The 22,207-nt window shown below is 42.1% G+C and overlaps 1 protein-coding gene across 1 annotated transcript in view; it reads left to right on the top strand.

Annotated features, from left to right (window-relative positions):
• Window positions 1-336: 336 nt before the first annotated feature.
• LOC140104075 (tenascin-N-like) overlaps window positions 337-22,207 on the top strand; it is a 44,118-nt gene continuing 22,247 nt past the window's right edge. Inside the window, exons 1-6 of the mRNA XM_072127428.1 lie at window positions 337-470; window positions 6,757-7,129; window positions 13,683-13,964; window positions 17,284-17,658; window positions 19,213-19,476; window positions 20,572-20,757. Coding sequence (XP_071983529.1) covers window positions 6,778-7,129; window positions 13,683-13,964; window positions 17,284-17,658; window positions 19,213-19,476; window positions 20,572-20,757 — 1,459 coding nt within the window. The 5' untranslated portion in view covers window positions 337-470; window positions 6,757-6,777. The remainder of the gene's footprint in view (window positions 471-6,756; window positions 7,130-13,682; window positions 13,965-17,283; window positions 17,659-19,212; window positions 19,477-20,571; window positions 20,758-22,207) is intronic.

Below are 22,207 nucleotides of genomic sequence, written 5' to 3'. Positions count from 1 at the left end.
TTAAAAAATCGGATCCTTCATTATTCACTCATCTTTTTTTTTTGTTCTCAAATAATCGGATCTTCATAATCCGAATAGAAGTGAATCTCAATATTACAAATCACTTATAAAAAATTATATGAAAAGCCAAGACTATCACATTTTAAAGCCTTCCATATCCATTGCGTAAAATACCTGCAAACAGATGCCCAGAGAGTTTTACAAGGAGTTTTGTGGGCTGTTGAGGGAATGGGATGGGGGGGGGGGGTTGTCTTCACATAGGCAGATGGACTTAAGGAAAATTCTCAGCAAGTATTTAATAGGGAAAGAGGGTGGGATAAAGGGATTACAGGGTCCCAGGCTCTTAGTAATAAACAGTGCCATGAAAGCAACTCCCCTGCACTGACGATTGGTCCCTTCTGCTGGGTCTGTACAACACATAAACTTGCTGAGAGAGCAAGAAGTGAGCAGAGTCCGGTCATCAGAGTGAGGTAGGTGTGCGCTGAACTGTGGTACCCAGTGCTGGGGCTGTGCCAGTCTGCGGCATCAAAGCTTTGCACTTATTTGTAGTTTTTGTTTAAATTATTAATGTAACTTTATTATGGAACTGACTAGTGTATATCTATTCTAGAATATATTGAGTATTGTATATCTAGAATATATGGATTCTAGAATATTACATAATACTTAACTGGGCGGTATACAATTTTTTTTCTGAAAATGTCCTATTATTCCTATTAATGATAAAGGTTCTAGTTCTGCACAAAAGTTTCTAAAGAAAACTGCTATTTTCATCCAAAGCAACCAATGATAAGGTGTTAAAACTCCTAATAATAAGATCAATGGTTTCCATCCGATTTGTTGGGTCATTGGACGTTAACTACTGTCATTAATTGTGATCTTGGGTTTTCAGGAAATTGCGTTGAAAATTAAAATTTATTGTTTTTTTTGTAATTATCTTTTATCACTACGACGGGCAGCTCATGTGATGCTGATAGCAATAATGAATAGATTAGTCATGAGAGTTTTGGTTTATGTTAATTGTATAATAATATAATATGTCTGGGTTTTATGAAGTTGGTTTTATCGGCCTTAAATAGTAAAATATTAAACTTTTTAACTCAAATTTTAGAAATCTGCAACTCTTAAAAGACGACTGGCCTGTCTGTTTTTCATGAAATAAGAAGTCTGTAGCACCTTTCCCTGTGATCCCTCTGTTATTACTCCTGAATAGACAACTGGGTGGTACCATCTCTTATTTTTTTGGGACATGCAGTTTTATGTATGCGGAACTTAAAGTGGATCTTTCATTATCTCCAGCAACTTCAACTCTTTGCATCATTTGATAGGTGCCGCACCACTGATTGTGGCACAGTTGTAATTTTTTCTCTAGCCCCTACCCTTCCTGAGAAATAAGTGCTGTTAGTTTGATCATCCAATACACTAAATTGGCTTTATACTATCAGGGAGGTCTTGGACTGGTTTATTGCCCCACCCACCTGATGGTAGACAGCCTGATTAGCATATTGGTTGATAGAACTAGTGTCACTGTTTGCTCAGGAACAGTGAGGACTAGAGAAAAAATTTCAATGGCTCAGAGCTCAGTGGAGCGGCAGCTATCATAAACATCTACCACCAGGATGAAGGATTGTAAACACTGACATACTGTAGTGAGCCCCCACTGCCAGCATCTTAGGAACATAGGCTTAACGAATATGCAAATGAACCTGAGGGGCTCTGGGCTCCACGGATGCCAATGGAGCCTGGAGCCCCTCTGACTCATTTGCATAATTTTCAAACCTTTATTTCTTAAAAACAAGGGCATAAGACGCTACAAGAAGAGCCTGCCAGATGAGACACACAACTGTATGTCAGTGTGCTTGGTTTACTATCCTTCATCCTGGTGGTAGATTTCCTTTAAAGGATGGAAAGAGTTAGAGTTGATAAAGGCTCCTCAATAAAGTTGTAAGCATCACAGTAATTGAATTATTTCTTATAATGATGCGTAGCGATGTTCTCTATATATTCTAGCTGTTGTGGAACTACAACTTCCAGTTTATCTTCATAGCCCACTGCTGACACACATTGAAAGATATCTGTTTCTAATGCTACCAACTGTGATCAGTTTCTGGAGTTTATCTCCTTGGAGCACAGTTTTATTACAGACTCAAACTAGTACTCAGTTTTCCCAAATGCTTTACACTGCAGCTCTGCTTATTTTCATTATCTGCTGTGTAAATGCACCAGCTTTGCATACACTGTAAACACAGTGGGGTACATTTACTTACCCGGTCTATTCGCAATCCCGCGGCGCGTTGTCCAACGTTAATTCCGCAGCTTTTCCGACGGCCACGTCCCCCGATTTCTGTCATGTGAAAGCAGGCGCCGATGCGCCACAATCCGATCGTGTGCGCCAAAATCCCGGGGCAATTCGGCGCAAATCGGAAAAATTCGGGAAACCCGGCGGAAAAACGCTATTCGGACCCTTAGTAAATGTTCCCTAGTGTATGCAAAGACAACCACATATTTTCTGAAAGCAAATACCGGTCAATATTGCACGAAGACATTAGCACCACCATGCAATTTTGATTCAAAGTGTTCATTTTTATAAAAATGTTAAAAATTTGCGGCAAAATTGTGGTCCAGAAAATAATATGTTTTACACCTTCTAAGTGTAAAAGATGAACATGTATAGAGTTTATATTTATATATATATATATATAAATATATATATATATATATATATATATATATGTTCACAAGAATAAATCACCATAAAACTGAAATAACAGAGAATCTTCTTTTCATCTATAAATTTTAAGACGGTCACAATAAATATAGCGATTACACACACTAAAAAGTAAATGCACCGCTAAAATTTTGAGATTTTTTGAAAGCAGGCCATCTGGTGATTGCATTTGTCTTGACCAACAGTTGACAGCGCGTACCACCAACATGCAAGATTGTGACAAACACAATGGGCCACATTTATTAAAGTGTTTGCGCCACCGTGTGCCACACTTATTACTGACATGCGCCATAATTTTGTCTGTGCCACAATTCTGCAGCATGAACGAAATACACCCAAAAAAAAATGGTGCAGACTTTCTGAGCAGTGCAGGGGGCGCCAGATTCATGAAGAACGTGCGCCAGTGTTGATGAATCTGGCGCCCCCTGCACACTCTACAGGTAACTGCACATAGTACAGACTGCACTAGTTTTGCTAAATGGGGGCCAATTTTTTTATTATCAGATTCTTATCTGCAGCCTTTTAGCTTCCCCATCTCTTCTTATCCTAAGAGGTTGGGGTGGTGGTGGGGGGCACACCAGAGGTCTATAACTTTAGACTAATATGAACTAATACGTGGAGACTCTCTGCTTTGAAATTACACCATGATTGTGTTTCTAGGTGCCAAAGAACCACAGATAGTAAACCTGATATAAGATCTGTGTATGAAAATCATACTCCAAACTATAAATTTAATAGTGGTTATCTCTGGTTCTCTGGCACCTAGAAACACAGTCCTGGTGTCATATTAAAGATGAGAAGTGTGGTTTAAATTTAATCAGAAGATATGGCATATTAGATGTGTCCTTGGCTACTGAAGTCTCGCCCTGTGAGGATTTATGAGATACATCCTTGCCACAGAAAGGATTAAAGGGGACCTGTCACCAAATATGAAATGGTAAATGACATACATCTGAATATGTTGCACCCCTTTTATATATATATTAAAATCTATCAATGTATTCAAAAGATGTGACCCTCTGGATTACACCATATTAGACAAGAGCAGAGATATTTTTTTTCTAAAAATGGTAATAATTACATTATACATGTCATTCAGAATTTTGTATTTGGTGTCAGGTCTCCTTTAAATAAACTAACCACCATTTTGATCAACTATATCAGTTACCGTCACTAGTTTCTTAAAGGGGAGGGAGATGTTTATGGCTCAGTGTATTGCTAAGGGTTGGCTAGCTGCACAGCACCTTAGTTCTTCTTTCTCTATTTTATATGTATAGTTATTTATATTTATGATATTATTTATATATATATTTTGTTCCTTAAATTGTCGTTCTATTAAGATTCATCCTTGCATTACATGATATAATCTTTGCAGTGACTACATACACAGCTCTAATGATTTAGTAACATCTGGCGGTTCCTTGTATATATCTCCCACTATTTGTAATGACCCGGCCATTACTCATGGTATTTGGACTGGACTAAGCCGCACAGTAGTTGTGTGTGGTGTAAGTGACAGCTGGATCCTATTACACTAACTGAATCCATTACACAACATTACATCCGCTTTGCTGGAAAATACCAGCGCATGCACCTCTGTTTTGTCTTGGCTTTTTCTTCTTTTTTTATGACTTTTTTCTTTTGCACCTAAGACAACCTTCTTTTAAAGTTTCCGGGATTAGTTTTCTCCAGTGTTCCCTGAGTTATCACCTGGAGCCAGATGTTGCAAAAAGTCGTGAATCCATGCCTGCTGTGGTCAGATGTAGGAAAGCTTTTTGCAATCTTTTGAGGACTTTCTTTGCGACTTTTGTTCAAAAAGTCGCAAAATCGCTTAACGCAAAAAAAAAAAAGCTAATAGAATGAAGCCAAAACACAAGTATGTGTGCCCATAAGGCTATCTGTACGCGTTGTGGATTTCGTGAGGATTTTACGCACTGATTTTGGGGCGGAAAATCTCATGTAACACCGTAACATTAAAGTGAATGTGATTTGGAAAAAGTAATGTAGACAATGGGGCACATTTACTAAAGGCCGTGCGCCAGTTTTCTGGTGGACTTTCTTCACATTCTTTTAGGTGCACACTGCTTGCCCAAGTATTTAAGAAGTGTTCGCAACACAAATTTCTGCACTGAAATGGGCGTTCCGGTGACTAGTCTGATCGTACCCCAGATTTATCTTGCAAAGTCCGACAGAAATGTGTCGCACCCCCCATGTTAAATGTTCACCAAAAAAAAGTGGTGCACTCTGTTGGGGCAGCACAGGTGGCACCAGATTCATGAAGAACGGGCGGCAGAAATCCTGAATCTGGTGCCCCCTGCACACTATACAGGCAAACTGCACACACTGCACTGTTCTTAGTAAATGTGGGCCGTTGCGTTATTTTTCCGCACGGAAATTGTTGCTCAGTGTGGAAAATAAATGGAGGATCATGTTACTTTTCTTGTGCGTCGTTGCACCATTATGTGAATTTTATGCAGATTTTTGCTTGAAATGACATTAGATCAAAACAGGTTGCAGAAAATCTGCATAAAAAACGCAACACTAGACGATCCGCATGAAAAATGCACATAGAAACCGCGTGTTTTGGTTGGGGATTTTCATGCAGATTTTCCACATGACAATCCGCAACATGTGCAAATAGCCTAAATGTAATAAATTTATATCAAGCTTCACCATTTGTAATAATCCTATTAGGATCGGGATTGGAATAACCCAATCCCTATCCCCTATTTGGGTTCATTACACATATCTGGTCATATTTCATTTCAGCAAAAGAACCCACAACATTTTTTCTTCGTCTTTGATCTCCTTTTGCTATGGCTCATCAGTCTTGCAATGTATCATTTTGACTCTCCATTGACACCAAGAAAATGTAACCATGTTTTCCTTTTGGGCTATCAATTCCCCCTGTGTTAATGATGACGTATTGATGTCTTCTTTATACTGTGGGGGTTGTGCATCACCTATAAATCACAAAGGTCAATTAGGTTTAATAACCTCCGACCCCAAGAGTGAGAACAGGATGGTCGGACACTTATCCCTTCTACATGACGGATGAACAAATTTACCAATGCAGAATTACAGGAGGATCTCCAATGAAAAGTCCAGACCTTGATTTATGTACAAAGTATCAGACACTTAGGACCTAAAGGAACTTCATGATCACTGATGAGATTAGACAAATATTATCTATATAAGAGTTAACTTATTTCATAACTAAAATATATCACTTGTATATTGCTAAAAATTTGTGTAAATTGTTTCCCCTCCAGGCCATTACAGATGACACTTAATAAGTTTTAATTGTTAAAGGAAATGTACATCAATATCTGATTATTGCTGGGTGTGTTGGCTGACATTCGAGTCGCACCCATGAGCAGTTTGGCCAACATAAACACAGAGCTGAAAGAAGTTGGTTCCATTCTCTGTTTAGTGGCTGGAAGATGTAATCACAGGCGGCTCCCTTTGAAGTGAATTGGAGCTGTGGCTGCAGTAATGGATTTTGGCCACTGTTCAAAGAATGGAGCTGTAAGTGTTAATGCCAAGCAAAAAAAAAAAAAACAGCTTATTTGTAGGGGGACCAGGTTCCCCCCACTGCCCCCCTGATCAGAGAATGGTGGCCTATTTTATTCCAATTAAATAAATCAATTTGTACATACTCTATTAGGGTTTCCAAATGTTCAGGATTTTCAGCTATTACTTATAGTTGAAGTCACAAATTGAGCTGCACCCCTGAGGACCTACCATGAAGGAGCTCCACCCTAAGGACCTAAAGCCAATTTATTCAAATAGACACTGTGTAATACTCAATTTCTCCTGCGGGGGCACTGTAGTGATTTCTTCTTGCCAGGTGATCTGTGATCAAATTTTTAGCTTGACATTTTTTAATGTATTCTTTTACTTTACAACAATTGTAATCTCTAGAAATGTAATAACTGAGAATTTAAATTAACCTCTTAATTAATAGGAAATTACTGTATCTATAACAGTCACATTCATGGATCCTTTATTTTTCTCAAACCATGTAGTGCTCCCGGTGAGGCCTCACAATGGACCACTTCATATTCTGGAGAGTTCTGGCCGGGCTTCTTCTCTTCGGTCCCTCTGACCTTCTGGTTTCTGCCGCTGCTATCAAATCTACGGGAAGCAAGAGCTGCAGCAGCGAGAAGGAACTGAGCATCACCCATATCTACAGTGTGCCCGGGGGTGACAGTGAACAGCTGCCCCCTGTGGAATCAGATGATAACAAGCTGGTGTTCAGACACCTCCTGCGCCTCCAAAACCCTGCCGCAGACTGCGAGAGGAATGCGCTGATAGATGACCTCCTGGCCAGGCTCCAAGCCTTAGAGCTAGGGATGAAGGAGATGAAGGAGCAGTATGAAGGATGCTGTGGAGCAGCAGGTAAGTGACCTGATGGTGATGTAGGCCGTACTATGCAAGATCAGGGTAAGGTAACACTGGATGATGCACTGGAGATAAGTACAGGTCCTATGGTGGCACCATAAATGTCTAATGGAATGAATGATTTGGTTATAGAATATGGCAAGAACATCCAAAGAGCCACACTAAACCAACATTGTGTAGGGAACACTATATACTTTGCAGATATACATTTCCCTACGATCTATGATTTGATAAACAAAATCCAGTTTTATCTTTATGCAAATTAGCTTCTCTGTGCAATGGGGGCGGGACCTCGCCTGTTAGTGCACATGTTTTCTTTCTTACCTGCAGACCAGCACTAACCAGTAACACTCCTTCCCCTACACAACAATTGAAACTCCTTGAAGAAAGTAGGGGTAGAATGAGGAACCTCTAATAAAAAATCCACGGTCCAGCCAAGCTCTTTATTGGTGCATTCAATGGCAATACAAAATATCCAATCTGACGAACTTTGACAGAAGAACTGTCTTTTTTAATTTTTTAAACTTTTATTATACAAAATATGTGATACAAAAATATTCATAATCACTTACACAATTTTACACAAGATACAGCAAAGATTGTGACACATAATGGGGCAGATTTACTTACTCGGCCCATTTGCGATCCAGCGGCGCGTTCTCTGCGGTGGATTCGGGTCTTCTGGCGATTCACTAAGGTAGTTCCTCCGACGTCCACCAAGTGGCACTGCTGCGCTGAAGTTCCCCGAGGTCCGCCGGAATGCACTGAAGTTCACCGGTCTATTCCTGGTGAAGGTAAGCGCGAGTCCCGCGACACTTTTTTTTAAAAAATGCGGCGGTTTTTCCGAATCCGTCGGGTTTTCGTTCGGCCACGCCCCCCGATTTCCATTGCGTGCATGCCGGCGCCGATGCGCCACAATCCGATCACATGCGCCAAAATCCCGGGGCAATACAGGGAAAATCGGCGCAAATCGGAAATATTCGGGTAACACGTCGGGAAAACGTGAATCCGGCCCTTAGTAAATGACCCCCAATACCTTCACTCCTGTTCCCACCCACCCTCAACTGATAACTTCACTTGGTGTATCACCCCCCCCCCCCCAAAACTAGTCCTTAATCATAGCAGGAACACAGGTGCACCAGCAGGTACAGGAAAGCCCCTGGTGCACCAATAAGCTTAATTTGCATAAAGAGAAAAACATGATTTTCTCTAAAGTGACAGATTGTCCGGAAATAAGAAAGATATATCTAGAAAACTTAGGAAATGCTGTATACAATACTGGTTTTGCTTGTGGGGTGATATGGGAGCTGGTAGAATCCCTTTAAGCCGTAACATTAGAACAGTCCCAACTACTTCTGCCATTAAAATTATTGGTCAATCCAAATAATCACCTTTTTATTTTTTATAAATGTAAAAAATATGGGAAATATCCAGAGAGGAAGCACATTGGCGGATGAGAATATGTCATACATTTGCTTCTTTCAAGGACATTGGTCATTGTCTCATTCGTCCTCCCGATGTCTATTAGTATTCCGAGATCCCAATTATAGGTTAATAATTAAATCCTGGCACCAATCTTAAATCTTCGCTTTAATCTTTGATGATATATACCTTAAGTGTCGCGGGAGATAAATTTTTATGACTTTTCGAGCAGATAGTTGGTTAAATTAGTTTAATTGAATTCTGCTCTTCAATGTTATGTCCCTTTGTAAGGACAGATGTGTTTTCCACTGCTGGGGACAACAGGACCGGTCATAAATGATGAGAGTAGTGATTTTATATCACTATATTGGCCTATATATTGTATGGATGGGTTGTTTATAGGTATGATGTGTTATAGAGCAGGAGGAGCTGAGCAGATTGCATACCAAATGGGTGTTAAGCTCATGGCCTGGGGGTCAAATCCTGTCTACCTGCCGCTATGCTGCACTGGTCAATAGGGCAGCATATGGGAAGGTTACTCCAATACTCACCTTTCCGCACTCCCCCAAATAGCAGCAGCAGTCTTCTCCTCTTCTCCTCTGTGTGGTGGCTGTATGTGGCTCTGAAGCCAGCAGATGCAATCATGACATCATGACATCTGCTAGCTTCAGAGCCATGTACAACCACTGCACAGAAGAGAAGAAGTCTGCTGCTGCTTTGAGGGAGGGGGGAAGGTGAGTAAATATTTTTTCTACAACTAAATATACATGGAGTGGATTCTACAAATAGGGAGCTATTATATTGCACTGTGACTATTGGCTACTGTGGGGTCATGGTGACCATTATACATAGTGTCCTATCTACATGCAGCATGTTATAGAGCAGGAGAAGCTGACCAGATTGTACATATTGCCCTATTTGTGGCAGCATGTTATAGAGCAGGAGGAGCTGGACAGGTTGGACAAAGTGTCCTATCTACAGGCAGCATATTACAGAACAGGGGAGCTGAGCAGATTATACATAGTGTCCTATGTTCAGGCAGCATGTTATAGAGCAGGAGGAGCTGAGCAGATTATACATAGTTTCCTATGTTCAGGCAGCATGTTATAGAGCAGGAGGAGCTGAGCAGATTATACATAGTGTCCTATGTTCAGGCAGCATGTTATAGAGCAGGAGGAGCTGAGCAGATTATACATAGTGTCCTATGTTCAGGCAGCATGTTATAGAGCAGGATTAACTATATTGGAATATGTTACATCTCTGGCACATTGGGGCACATTTACTAAGATCAAGAGTCTGCGCCAGATTCATGATTTCAGGCGCACGTCCTCTAGCACCCCTTGCACTGCTCTGTCAGAGTGCACAACTGTTTTTTTGCAGGTGACACAATTCTGTTGGACTTTACATAATATACCTGGTGCACGGTACTACTGAGCTCCGGCACGCACCTTCAATTTTGTCGGATGGAGGTTAGTGCAGCTGCACCGCAAAAGGGTTGTGTGCGACACAAAATGTGGCGCGGTCACTTCTTAAATACCTGTGCAGGCAGTTAGCACTAAAAAGAATTTTGCGCCAAAAAAATTGTCGCAAAGCCCTTAGTAAATGAGTCCCTCAGTGTGAAGAGGAGTAAAATCCTGTATGACAAAGGGGCTAATCCTTGTATCGATCTTCTGCACACCCCAGGCAGTCGTCCATGTGCACATCTCAGATATTTGCTGCAGATCTTATACCATAAAACCTATTGGGCTGACGTGTTACAGCATTACATACCCTATAACTGGTCTCCTTATAGCCAGCACTATTGCCTTGCAGGAATTTACTAGGGCATCATCTACATATAGGGGCTTATTTACTTATTTGCACCAGTTTTCTGTCGGACTTTGTGCAGTCTTCTAGGTGCAAACTGCTTGCACAGGTATTTAAGAAGGCATCATGCGACACAAATTAGGGGGCGTTCCGGCGCTCCTGTCGGCCTGTGCACCAGGTTTATCATGCAAAAGGGCGTCACGGTGGCTGAGTGAGCAGCACTTCTGCCTTGCAGTGCTGGGGTCCTGGGTTCGATTCCCACCCAGGTCAACATCTGCAAAGAGTTTGTATTTTCTCTCCGCGTTTGCGTGGGTGTCCTCCGGTTTCCTCCCACACTCCAAAACACACTGGTAGGTTGTTTAGATTGTGAGCCCCTTTGGGGACAGGGACTGATTTGACATGCTCTGTGCAGCGCTGCATAATCTGTGTGCACTATATAAATAAAGAAGAATTATTAAAGTTAAAGGTCCACCACAAAAAAGTTGGTGAACCCTGCTGGGCCAGTGCAGGGAAGCGACAGATTTATGATTTCTGGCGCACGTTCTTCATGAATCTGGCGCATGTTGCACTATACACAAGCAAACCACATTCAGTGTATGTGCCCCATGCTCTATATATTTCCTCCTGGTAACTTCAATCACTCCTCCGCTGGATACAACATTGTGCCCTCACATCAAAGATCACCTTGTCCATTTACCTTTTGTACTAGAAACATTACTTCCTATTCTCCCGTCTTTTTACGTAATTGCAATCTTTTGACATCAGTCAGAGAATACAAGAAGCATAAAAGCGACAGGTCCATTTGTTTCTCCCGCCGTCCCTCTGCTATTGTTTCTCTTTATTAGATTCTTCAGAAGCCGAAAAAAAACGCAATCAAACATGTCAGACTAAGTACTGGAGATGCCAAGATAACAATTTAGTTCGGTTTTATATTAATACCCTCTATTACTGCCGAGTTGGTAAGGATTAAAGAAAAAAAAAATCGAAAAAGAAAAGCTGCAGAGGAGCCAGAACCTGATCATTATCTCAGCGGTGACCTGGGGGGGTCAGTCGACTTTTCCGCCTAATTAATATCAGATGCTTCGTGCAGTGATTAAAGGAGTGGATTAGAAAGAGATAAAAATCTGCACAGACGTCCTGCAATTCTTCATCGCTCCACTAGATGGCGCCTCGTACCAGAGGAAAATAAAGCGTATTCGCAATATTTATTTTAAAAAAAATGACACAGTAAATTAAAAAAACTCCCATGAAATCCCTCAAAGAGGCGATAAATTCAGAGTTATTCCCCATAAAACTCCTCATTTTGTGCACCCATCAACGCCGTGCAAATAAACCAGTGTAATAATCCCATGCAAAGCGGCGTCCTCCTAGAGAGGAAGGTAAATGCGCAAGAACCTAGGAATTTACTTAGTAAATTGGCCAAGTGAAATATTTGATAAAAGAGACATTTTCACTTGAATGCTCCTTTTTTTTTTTAGTGTGAAGGCTGCAAATTGATGCGATTTAATACCATTTTAATTGCGGCTCCCGCAGTCGTATTATGTGGGCGCAGAGGATTGTGGGATCGCTTTTAAATTACAGGTGTTAGCGATACTTCTTAATTATCTATATTTATTCCCCTTCATTCTCATGATTATCGCACAGTTACCATAGTTAACCTGCTGGCGGTTTAGGAATTTCAAAGAAATGAAGTCCCCGACGGCCAAGTATAATGAGAATATATTTTTAGCTAGAAAGTTTGTAGGAATAAAAAAAATGGTAAGTTAGAACAATGAGATTGATAAAATATAGAAAAAATATACAAGATGAAGCCGAAATATGAATAAAGTGTTACAAGTGATTCACGAAAATGGATGTAGGGTTCTGCTATGATTTGGCTAAAAATATCTTGTTCTCATTAGGTCTCTATGTAAATCTGCTAAGCTCTTCCTGCTCTATAACAGACTGCAGATAAGACACTATTAGTGATCAGCTCTTCCTGCTCTATAACAGACTGCAGATAGGACACTATTAGTGATCAGCTCTTCCTGCTCTATAACAGACTGCACATAAGACACTATTAGTGATCAGCTCTTCCTGCTCTATAACAGACTGCACATAAGACACTATTAGTGATCAGCTCTTCCTGCTCTATAACAGACTGCAGATAGGACACTATTAGTGATCAGCTCTTCCTGCTCTATGACAGACTGCAGATAGGACACTATTAGTGATCAGCTCTTCCTGCTCTATAACAGACTGCAGATAGGACACTATTAGTGATCAGCTCTTCCTGCTCTATAACAGACTGCAGATAAGACACTATTAGTGATCAGCTCTTCCTGCTCTATAACAGACTGCAGATAAGACACTATTAGTGATCAGCTCTTCTGGCTCCCGAACGGCTCCCCATGTAATTACATAGGGAGAAGTCTTCAGGTAGTCAGCCGCCCATCCCTACTATACTTTGAACCCCAATTTTTGGAGTTAAATTGGGCGTGGTCTGAATTAAGGGGCAGGGCTATTCAATTAGGGGAGGGGCTACATGAACCGCCGACCTGATTCCTATTGTTCACTTGAAAGAGGGCTTAGACCTCAAAATGTATCTTCTGCCTGTGCGGACAAAACCACACCAGGTCCAATGTGCAAAGTCTAACATAAAACTATCGCAGGGGCCTTAGTAAATGTGCCCCAATGTCTTTTTTCCATCCTGATCACTAAAAGGGTTGTAGGGTTAGAAGCAGAGAAGGAAAAATATTTGTCTCTCCTGCCTTACTATTTGTACAGATTTCTATATGTATAATCTGCTCATCTCCTCCTGTTCTATAACATGCTGCCTGCAGATATAACAATCTATTTAGCTCATCATGCTCTATAACATACTGCCTGCAGATAGGACACTATGTACAATCTTCTCAGCTCCTCCTGCTCTATAACATGCTGCCTGCAGATAGGACGCTACGTACAATCTGCTCAGCTCCTCCTGCTCCATAACATGCTGCCTGCAGATATAACAATCTATTTAGCTCATCATGCTCTATAACATACTGCCTGCAGATGGGACACTATGTACAATCTTCTCAGCTCCTCCTGCACTATAACTTGTTGCCTGCAGAAAGGACACTATTTACAATCTGCTCAGCTCCTCCTGCTCTATAACATGCTGACTGGAGGTAGGACACCTTGCACAATTTACTCAGCTCCCCCTGCTCTATAACATGCCGCCTGCAGTTAGCACTTTGTTTATTTTGGCCACATGGATCATCAGCTGATCACAGCCCTGTATGATAACGTGTGTACACGACTTCATAATTCATTTTTAATCATTTTGTTTCTTTTCCAGCACTTTATGGCAACTGTAACGGGAATGGCAAGTATTCTCCGGCATTAGGTTACTGTCAGTGTGATGAGGGCTGGGAAGGACCTGACTGCTCGATAAAGAAATGCCCAGTGGATTGTGGGGAATTCGGAAAATGCGTGGATGGCGCCTGCGTGTGTGCCGAGGGTTACACCGGTGTGGACTGCAGTGAGAAGAAATGCGCTGTTGACTGTCGTCCCAATGGCCGTTGTGTTAATGGTGTATGTGTCTGCGATGAAGGCTTCATGGGAGACGACTGCTCTATAGGTAAGAGATGAATTACCTCTGATGCGCAATGTACTGGGAAGCCAGAAAAAAAATTTCCTAATGTGGTGGAATTGGCAGATAAACCCAGTTACTTCTCTTTCTTATGGGCTTTGTTTTTTTTTTACGGCTTTCACTGTGTCGTCCAGATGACAGATTTATTCTTTGGGTCAGAACAATCACTTAGATATTATTTATATCATTAATTTATAGTGTTTGGTTATTAATACCTTGAGAAATGTTTAGTCTTTTATTATAACTTTTAGGTGAATTTCAAATACAATGTTAACATTTAAGATAAAAATTTTTAAAAAATACATTGGTAAACAAAATGTAAAATACAGCAGACACCTGCCCTATGTGAAGAGGGCTCTGCCCACTCCATGCATCCTTGACCACTGTTCGACTTCATTTTATGTTGACTGGCCCTGAAAGGGTTAAGGCTGGTTACACACAACAGTATCATGGTCAGTATTTTGCATCAGCAAGATCAAAGATGTAAAAAACAAATTACCATGTAAAATATTACACAAGGAACCTGTCACTAGGAATGTCATTTTTAGCTTCCCATTGCCTTTGCTGTGATGATTTAAAAATCAGCATTCTGTATATTGCCACTACTTTATAAAACTTTATTTCACATTACCTGTCTCCCTGTCAGCAGCTTGTGGTGAGTCCCAGGTGAGTGGGGGAAATGGGAGGGGGGGGGGGGGTAGATGCAGCTGCCTGTGTCCCTGTGTCTCAGTCTCCTCATGCATTCTTTCTCTCCTGCACATTCATGATGTGGAGGAGAGGAATAATGCATCGAGACTGAGACACAGGACACAGACTATTGCAGCTCCCTCCCACCTGGCACTTGCCACAAGCTGCTGGCAGGGAGCCGCGTAATGTGGAAAAAAATAATCTGGGATTACCCCCTTCCAAAGTGAAATATCACACACATTGGGGCACATTTACTTATTCGCTCCAGCAAAGTTCATTGTGCATTGTTCGGCATTCACTAGGATCGTGCGCCCAATATCCTGCATCTGTCGCTTCCCCGCTCAGGTCCGCCGGAGTTCACCTTCTTCTTCCCGGTGCATGTAAGTGCTTGATCTCGCAACACAATTTGAAAGTTAAATCCCGCGAATCAGTCGGATCATCCAAAGGCCCGCCCCCCGATTTCTGTCACATGAAAGCCAGTGTAGCTGCGCCACAATCCGATCGCGTTCGATAAAATCCCAGCGCGAACCCCTGTTGAATACCTGTCAAAGCCACGCAAATCCCGAAAATCGTGAACAGTCAGACGAAAGTGCAATCCGCGACCCTTAGTAAATAAGCCCCAGTGTTCTAGGTCTTAGAAGGTTTCTTCTCTTTCAGTGTGCAGATATCTGCAAGGGTTTCTCCTTCTTGTGACCCAGCATTTCCCATACCTGTCAGAATAAAGAGACTTTCATCAGGTTTTAGGTTAAAAACAGCTGCTCTAGTGTTCCTCTCCGCGGTGTAATCAGGATGAATGTCACGCTTTGTCCCGGCTTCATGTACTCGGATACGGATTGACATGTAGGTAAACATAGGAACCGCTCCGCAATTTGTTTAGCCTGTTTCCCAGCTTCGGGGGGGAACCTAGCGGTAAAAATGTGATTTTTAATTCTGACATTTAAAACAATATTTTCTCAAATGTCAGAAACAAGATGAGATTATGGAAACGAGAGAATAGAAGGAATAGTGGCCTTTCCGTCAGCACACGGATACATTTGGCTTCCGAATGGAATTCAGTGGTAAAATAATCACAGGTAGAATACACTACAATCATATAGCGCTTCACTCTTTGGTCATTAAACCCTTGAAGATGACATTTGATGTGACTATAGGCGAGCAGGGACGTCGGGGCTAGAAGAGGACAGGCTCCATGCTTATCCTTTCCCTTTGTATAATTTTCTCTAAGTCTAGTGGGGTAGAAGTAGAGAAGAAAAGACATTGGGGCTCATTTACTTGTCGGACTGTTCGTCTTTTTTGGGGATTACACGGCTTTGACAGTAATTTAACAGGTGTCTGCATTGGGATTGTGCTGCACACAATCGTTTTTTTGCGCAGCTGCGCTGGCTTGCATGCAACACAGCTTGAGGGGTTGTGCCGTCAGACTGATTCGGACTGAGCGCGGGATTTAACTTTCAAATTGTGCCGCAATCCAATGCACTTACATGCACCAGGAAGAAGAAAGTGAACTCTGTCGGGTCTGAGCGGGGAAGCGACACATGCAGGATAACGGGCGCACAATCTTGGCGCCACTATAAACGCAAGTGCGTTTATAAATCCCCACCCCTATGTTAAAGGTGCACCAAGAAAATGTTGGTGCACTCTGTTGGAGCAGTGGCGGTCTCTACCCTGGATAAGTGCACAGAAACAGTAGGACAGACAAACATACGCAATATAGACAACTAGGTAAGTAAGGCAAAGCAGGTCAAAATGAAGATGGTGGAGCGGTACAAAATCATTAGGCAGAAGAATAGTCAAGGTTCAGGCAAAATGTCATTATCACAGCAAAAAAAAGCAACGCAGATAAGCACCAAGGAGCCCGAAAGAGCAGATGAGAATCTGGTTAAGACTAGTTAAGTTGGAGTAGAGAAGACAAAACCAATCACTTTTGCCTTTTCTATTATATGGATATCTTTAAAAGAAATCTACTGTGAAAATCAGGCATGGATAACCCTCAGACATTAACTCATCGATCCCAACACTGTGACTGTGGTAATCTTCTTCTATTTGTTATCCATGACCTCCTTCCCTCTGAAATCAACTTTTAAAAATATGCTAACAAACCTGAAAGGCTCCTGGGGTGGTTCCGAGAGCCCCTCTGTGCTGCAGATTAGACTGTCTCACCCTCTTTCTCTGCTACTGCTCGGCACTCCACAGTCTTTGAATCTGAAGCAAGGAGGGGCTCTGGTAATGCCCTCAAGAGCCCTTTAGGCTTATGGGCATAATTTTAAAAGTTGACTTTAGAAGGAAGGAGGCCATGGATAACAAATATAAGGAGATTACCACAGTGACGTTGCCTGGATCTATGAGTAATGACCCTGGTTTATCATGATGGATTTTCATGGTAGATTTACTTAAAGAGGGTTCAACTTTACATTAAATCTCTGTAACCTGTGATGTAACATGTACAAATATAAAGGCAGGACACACACAATTGCGTCTATCCCATCTTAATTAAACTTCTCAAACTTTCACTTTTTACAGTAATTTGTTTTTTGCAACAATAAAACCCTTAAGATTTTTTAGTATTGAAAACATATTTCGGATAAAATCTACTATAATATTTTTCTTCTGTTTTTCTCAGAAATGGCCGGTCTTTGCAGTTTCAATGGCAGATATGACCCAGTAACTGCCACCTGTGTGTGTGATGAAGGCTGGGAAGGACCCGACTGTTCTCAGAAAAGCTGTCCCAATAATTGCGCTAATAACGGTGTATGCGTCAATGGCGTTTGCCAGTGTGCGGTTGGTTTCACGGGACCTGACTGCAGCGAGAAGGATTGTATCCCAGACTGTGGCGACAATGGCAAGTGTGTGAATGGCGTCTGCCAGTGTAACTTCGGATACACAGGACCGACCTGCAGAGAGGTGGATTGTTTGATCAGTTGCGGTGAAAATGGTCATTGTGATGGTGGCCAGTGCTTCTGTGATGAGGGATTTTTCGGTGAATCTTGTTCAGAAGGTAAGTTACTATTCAGGATGCCTGTATTACTATTTTTATACGAAATTCTTTATATAAATTGAGTACAACCCCTCCCGTTATACAGAACAGCACATATGTACATGATGGAGAGAGTATTGCTCCTCTAGGCAGACAGATTGGGGCATATTTATTGCTGGTTCATTGCCCCTCATGGCAGTGGGGCGTGAAGGGGAGGGAATGGGAGGCGCGGTCAGCCGGGAGTGGGCCGTCGCTTGGCGTTACTGTCCCCTCACTGGCGCACTCACTGCTGCTGGTCGACTTTTCACATGTAAAAAGTCCCTTCCTGTCGTAGAATAAACGCTGTGCAGCAACCTGCCCGAGGCTGAAGCATCTTGATGTATCGCGCTGCGCAAATGCAGCGGCGCCGCTATCATACACGGCGCATGAAGGCCCATTGACTCTTACTTTGGCCATTTCAGACACATTTTTGTATTAAATTGGGTTTTTAGAGATTATTCAGACCACCAGATTTGTCTGGTTTGCTTGAAGTAAATGGGGCCATACACCTCCAATTTTTCATGTGGACCACTATAACCGTGGCATGTGTTATTCAGAAGACAATAGCTGCTGATAAAGAGAGTCTATAAGCACTTTTGACCAATTGAAGACCATCCTCTCTGCTGCGATGTCTAACCGGGAGCAGGCTTCTGGTTGGATATTACAGGAGAGTAGATAGGCTGGAGAGAAGTGTTGAATGCAGAGTTTAAAAAAATGCAGAAGTGTGAGGATGTTCCCACATGTTCCAAGTCCAGATACAGTTCCTGAAGTATAAATTAAAATAAAGGTATAATTACATAGATCTCTAGAGACAATATCTAACACTGTCTGCCGCTCTATATTGTTAAAACTGGTTTATAAGTCATACCCCACCCTAGAGATATGCCATAACTTCTCCATATGAGAACTAAATGTATCAGTTTTCTGTGTGCATTGTATAATATATGTGATAAGTGACTACAAGACATACAAGATACCGTAAACAAGACAATTAAGGTCATTTATTTTATCTGTTTGTTTTGGCTGGTTTTTGCCTATTTTTTTTTCCCGTCCGCTTCTTTGTCAATTTAGCAATCTCACTTTTAACCCTGTGTTAAATTTTTTGCAGATCTCTTTTTGAGACATTTCTTACAAATGTCTCAAAAATGTCGCACAAATGTCTCAAGTCACTTCTTTCCATTTTCAAAGTTTACTTTAAGTATGGTTTCATCTGGAGTTTTTTGAGCCCAAAAACATCTCAAATTTGAGACAATCTGAAATTATAAATGTCATTTGCGACATTTAGAACATCTGGAATAGAAGATAAATTTGTCTTTACGGAACGATCAACAAATGTCCCTAAAAAGGCACAAAAATTGCAATGCGGGAAAAAATGTTTCCAAAAAGACAGAAAAAAGGAATAAAAATAGAGATAAATGACCCCCAATATTTTCTTAATGTATGACATTGATATATTTTCATATTAACCGATAAAATCAGACATTAGAAATGATGGATATTACATAAATATTTGACCTATTTTTTCTTTCTTGACAGTGATGGCCGTGCAGAACTTACGACTCATCAGCACCTCCGAGGACTCGCTGAGCATTGCCTGGGACCTGCTGGTGGAAGTGGATTATTACTATATCAGTTATTATCCTTTTGGAAAGGAAGGCCTGAAACAGCAGATTAAAGTTTCGGCAAACCAAGACTTTTACCAGATCGGTGGCCTAGACCCCAGCACCCTGTACAAAATACTGATGTATCAGGTGAAGAATGGAATAACCAGTGATCCAGCCGAGATTGAAGGCCAAACTGGTGAGGAGGGAGGCAGGGGTGTAACTTGAGGGGGTGCAGAGGTTGCGATCGCACCCGGGCCCAAGAGGTTTAGGGGGCCCTTATGGTGTCACTTTCCCATATGAGAAGACTATTACTATAAACCATACATTATAGTCAGGGGCCTGGCACAGGCTTTGCACTGGGGCCCATCAGCTTCTAGTTACCCCACTGGAGGGATGTTATACAGAGAGAAATATCTATTGCTTGTAATATACAGATACTTTCTGCTTACATTCTGGTGGAATCTATCCATCTATCTCTAGATCTATTATCTATTATCTAATCATCTATCTTTTATCTATCTCTCATCTCACATCTATCGCACATAAATACTGAGATTAGTGATGAGCAGACCCATTAAAATTTGTGTTTGGCCTAACCCAGACCCCATCGAGCAACACCCGTGATAGGTGCTGGCAAGGATCACATGGGGGTTAACTGTGTAAACGCTGCTGGCAAAGTCACAAGTTTCATTTAATCACTGTAGTCATGTAAACTGACAGTAACCTTCCAGCAGCGATGGGCGATGCAATTTTGGGGAGGGTTGTTGCTCCCGATAACGTCATCAGGGAACGACGATCCTCCCAAAAATTGCAGGGCCCAGGTTAGGGCTAGGATGTGCCTCCAGCACTGATCCTTTAATGAAGTTCGGGATCAGGCCTGGAGACCTGGAGGCTAAAGCCTGGAGCTCAGGCTTTATATTTTGCATCTTAACTAGTGATGAGCGGACCCCAACCACAGGTCCGAGTTTGGGTCCACTCATCACTAGTTAAGATGCAAAATATAAAAATAGGGTCCACTTTGGAGAGGAGATTTCTTTTGTTGGCCCATTTCCTTTTCTTGGTCATTTGGGTTTAGGGCCAGTGAAGAGGGGACCACCACACAACTTCTCACCACTTTCAGATGTTGAAGTAGATTTTTCATTTTGGCATGGCAAAGAGACAGTCAGTATGTTGTACAATCCAGCATTAGTGTCATTTTCTCATTTCTATAACTAACATCTATGATGGTATCTACTCTTCTCCTTGATATCATTCATAGACACAGGGACTTGAAATCTTCTCTACTTTCCAGATGCTGCAGCTCTGGGAACTCTCTGGGTGACGGAGGAAACAGAAGATTCCTTGGAGGTGGAATGGGAGAACCCGGATATCAGAGTTGACTACTTTAAACTGAAGTATGCTGCCCAGCCTGGAGGAGCCGAGACTGAGGTCCAAGTGTCCCAAAGCAATGACCCCAAGACCAGATACGTCATTTCAGGTGGGCGTTCAATAGGGTTCTTCTACTGGTTACAAAATCAGCAGATCAGTGATGGTCTATCATGTTGGTAAATGCTTTGTACAAAGACTCTAGACCAACATAAGGCTCTTTATCTTTAGTCTTCATAACCTGACCCAGTTACATACAAATACTGCTTATTTATGGCCAGATCCATTCCTTAAAGGAAACCTATCACTTCTGATGGAATGTATGAGATGTAAACACCGGGCACCAGCTCAGGGTGAGCTGGTGCCGGAGCTTACCTTAGCTAGTGTTTTAAACCGCTGTATCGCGGTTTAAACACATTTTGATTTACAGCCCGCGCGGTCGTGCGCGCGTGACGCCTCCGGCACTTCCTATGGAGGCGCGCGCGCGCACGGTCGCGCACAGCGCCGAAGCTACCTCGGGGCTGTAATTCAAAATGTGTTTAAACCGCGATATAGCAGTTTAAAACACTAGCTAAGGTAAGCTCCGGCACCAGCTCACCCTGAGCTGGTGCCCGGTGTTTACATCTCATACATACCTTCAGAAGTGGTAGGTTTCCTTTAAGCTTTATTATATCATACTTTCTTTGCATTTCGTAATCCCAATATCAGTCCTGAAGCTCTTTTATGTGACCAGTTGTGTAACTGTAACTCTGTGACGTCTGACACAGATGGAGCTTCGCACAGACATGGGCAGGTCTGGTAAGGGCCGCCAGTAGCAGTATAAGTTAAGTGTCTCCATATGTTCACAGGCTGAGTTGAACATCTTGTAAGGGCTCGTAATGTATTGTTGGCCCCCAAGGTAACAAAGGAGATAAGAGGCTTGTAATACAGGTATGACGGCCAACAAAGTAGCTGATGCATCTGCACTAGCTGCCAATAGTCGTAACGTCTGATATTTTACCCCATAATTATGGGATTCATAAAAAGAAAACAGAAGGGTATAATTTTCATATCTCATTATTTTCTTATTGGTCAGTATACTGATTATTGCAGTAAGAGAGCACATTGCACATCCCGTCTGGACAGCACATCTGGATCTCTTTTAGAAGGTCATTCAAGCTCAAGTTGATCATCTCCTTATCCGTTAAGAAAACTTGTATGGCTTGTCTCATAATACAATATTCCCCATCCATTGGGACATAGTCCAATGACAGGCCAGGCCAGCACTCGCAAATTTGGAGGGCCAGCGCATCGCTGAATGGTGCTGGCCACTTCCCGGGATTCCATAAAAGCCGGCTTATCCCAGCGACCCCCAAAAGATCTGTGTGGTCATACGCCTCAGAGAAAGCTTTCTGTGATTGTTTCCTGTGTATTGACCTCCCGTTGTGACCCTGGACCTGTTCCTGATTTTGCTTCTCTGCTGCCAGCCCTGACCTCCTGCTCTCTCCCAGACCCTGAACCGTTGCCGCCTGCCCTGACCACCTGCTTGTCCCCGACCACAAGATTGCCTGTCGTTTCTGTAC

Source organism: Engystomops pustulosus, chromosome 10, assembly GCF_040894005.1.
Source record: "Engystomops pustulosus chromosome 10, aEngPut4.maternal, whole genome shotgun sequence".
Classification (NCBI taxonomy): Eukaryota; Metazoa; Chordata; class Amphibia; order Anura; family Leptodactylidae; genus Engystomops; species Engystomops pustulosus.
This window is presented reverse-complemented; position numbering and strand designations above follow the sequence as displayed.